Consider the following 2405-nt stretch of genomic DNA (forward strand, 5'->3'; position numbering starts at 1 on the left):
GATTCTTTGCCGATTCTTTCATTTCCACGAGTACAACAAAAGGACCATCCCAGAATTCGTTTTAACGAGACAGCGACAGAAAAAAAAGACGGACATTAGCCCTGGAAAACGTAAAGAGAAAAATCCTCGAAACAAAACATAAAAGAGCGAGGAGGAGTAGCGCCAATACCGATTTCCATACCTTGATGGCTTGTTCTCCTTTCCACCTGCATTCTGCGTGGAAAAGAAAAGTCACGGGAGGCAGCGGAGCTTTCCAGCCTCAGGCCGGCTGGGATGCTTTCTACCGGAGCTCAGAAACTATTCGGGGTGCAACCTGAACTTCCTTAGCCCCCCCCCCCCATAAGCACACAGCAGCGACTCGGGAAGAATCACCACAACGCTGTCAACTTTTACCATTAACTTGCAAATGGCCTTCGGACTTTTTATTAAGATTATAAACTTAAACAAATCGATCTGAACAGTTTACCCGGTGATATACGATTCCAAATGCACAAAAAAAAAAAAATACAGGGGGATACAAACACAAAAGGGAGAAAGTTTGGCAATGTCCATAATACACATAGTGCTTATAGTGTGAAGGTCGGGCATGGCAGGGGCGCAGGAAAAAACCACCTTTTTACAACAAAAGGTTTTTAAATACCCAAATCAAGTAACTACAGGACACAGTTCTCACAAGACCAACCACGCTGGTTGTCGGAATTCAGTTGCAGTCTCAACCAGAAGAAGCGATCTTTTAAGAAAGAGGCACGTCCAGGATCCGGAGATGGTCCCGCTTCGGTGCCGACGGGCTCGGGCTAAAAGGCCACGATGGCTCTAGTCCAGGCTCCCAGGCTGGCCAGCGCCTGCTTGCCGCACAGTTGCTCCGCGTCCGCCTGGCGGCTCACCAGCCCCGAGAAGCCCGAGCCGAAGATGGAGATGAGGTTGGAGATGTTGGAAGCGTCGGGCTGCTCGGCCGCCCCCGGGTCCTCGAAGCGCGGCCGCTTGCGCGGCGCTCCATCATCCTGCGGCTCCTTGCGCTTGGCTGGCGGCGGCGGGGCGCCCTGGCACGGGCACAGCGAGGCGCAGCACTCCTGCTGCATGAGGCCGCTCTCCACCGTGGTCACCACGTGCGTGTCCAGGTCCAGCACCGTGGTCTGGCTCTGGGGGCAGCAGGCGGGCGGCGCGTGCACGGGGGCGGCGGCGGGCTCCAGCGCCTCGGGCTCGGGGAAGGACTGGCGCCGGCACAGCTCGGCGTAGCGCTCGCTCAGGTACGTCTGCCGGGCGTTGCGGAGCACGTAGGACACCAGCAAGTTCTTGTGCAGCCGGATCCCGCCGCGTTGCGCCCGGGAGCTCTGGATTTTGCGCAGGGACAGCGAGATCAGGCTCTGGGCGTCCACGGCGCTCTCCATAGCGGCCGCGAAGCGGAACGGCAGCGCCTCCTTCTCCGGCCGATCCCAAACAAGCATCGAACATTCGCTCGCCCGGTTCTATACTTTAAAGGGCCCGTGCGACTCCGCCTACCGCTCCCCCGGCCTATCACAGCGCGCACTGTACCGGAGTGGCCGCCTCTTAGAATCCTAGCTGACCAATGGCAGAAAGGCGGTTCCTTTGTGCTATTCAAATGCCGACTGGAAATTCGGACTTCCAAAAGAAAAAGGTGGAGGGAAGAGGAAGGGAGACCGCAGCCCGTTGGGTCCCTACAGTCCATGCTGGGGTCAGAGGAGCCCCGTTCCAGTGTGCTGGTGCTACATCCTAGGATCCAGGGCAGGAACTGGGGAGGGGGGGTCCTCAAAAGCCCACTGACAGAAAGTGGAGTAACTAGAACATCGGAGCCCTGTGAAAAATATTGAGGGGAAAAGAAATACAAAAAAATTAATAAAATAAAATTTTAGTTCTAAAAACTCACCAACAGACAGACCCACACAGCAGTCAAATTGTATACATGTAACCAGTGTAATAAAAGCTTCACTGGGGTTTCAGGTCTAAAAATTCATCAACAGACTCACAGCAGTCAAACCATTTACATGTACTGAGAGTAGTTTTAGCTTTTAACTCTTAAAATTCACCAAATGATCCATAGAGGAGACAAATCAATCATTTATGTGCAGATGTGGGCAGTAATATATTACACTGGTCATCAAGCATTTTGCTACTGGAGTTCTGTCACCTGCACCTTAACAAGGGCCACATGCTGACTCTAAATCTGAAAACAGTTTTTATCTATCGCATCCTGTTTTTAAGTTATGCGTCAGTTTGTTTATATCATTGTCGTCAATAACGCTACCATGAAGGGTCGGTATTTTACTGTTTCTATAACACAATATTGCATTTTAGGACAGCTCATCGATCACATATACCAGTAATTTGAAAGTTTATACTAAAAAGTGATTGTGCTGCTTTTTCTACCCTTGAATTTTTATATTTTG

At 51.4% G+C, this 2405-nt stretch overlaps 1 protein-coding gene across 1 annotated transcript; it reads right to left on the bottom strand.

Annotated features, from left to right (window-relative positions):
• Positions 1 to 370: 370 nt before the first annotated feature.
• On the bottom strand, positions 371 to 1442 carry IER5L (immediate early response 5 like). The gene has a single exon (XM_033960082.1). It carries the CDS (start codon positions 1386 to 1388, stop codon positions 795 to 797), a length of 594 nt encoding a protein of 197 aa, XP_033815973.1. The 5' UTR covers positions 1389 to 1442; the 3' UTR covers positions 371 to 794.
• Positions 1443 to 2405: the final 963 nt, after the last annotated feature.

The sequence above is a fragment of the Geotrypetes seraphini genome, chromosome 10 (genome assembly GCF_902459505.1).
Source record: "Geotrypetes seraphini chromosome 10, aGeoSer1.1, whole genome shotgun sequence".
Taxonomy (NCBI): domain Eukaryota; kingdom Metazoa; phylum Chordata; class Amphibia; order Gymnophiona; family Dermophiidae; genus Geotrypetes; species Geotrypetes seraphini.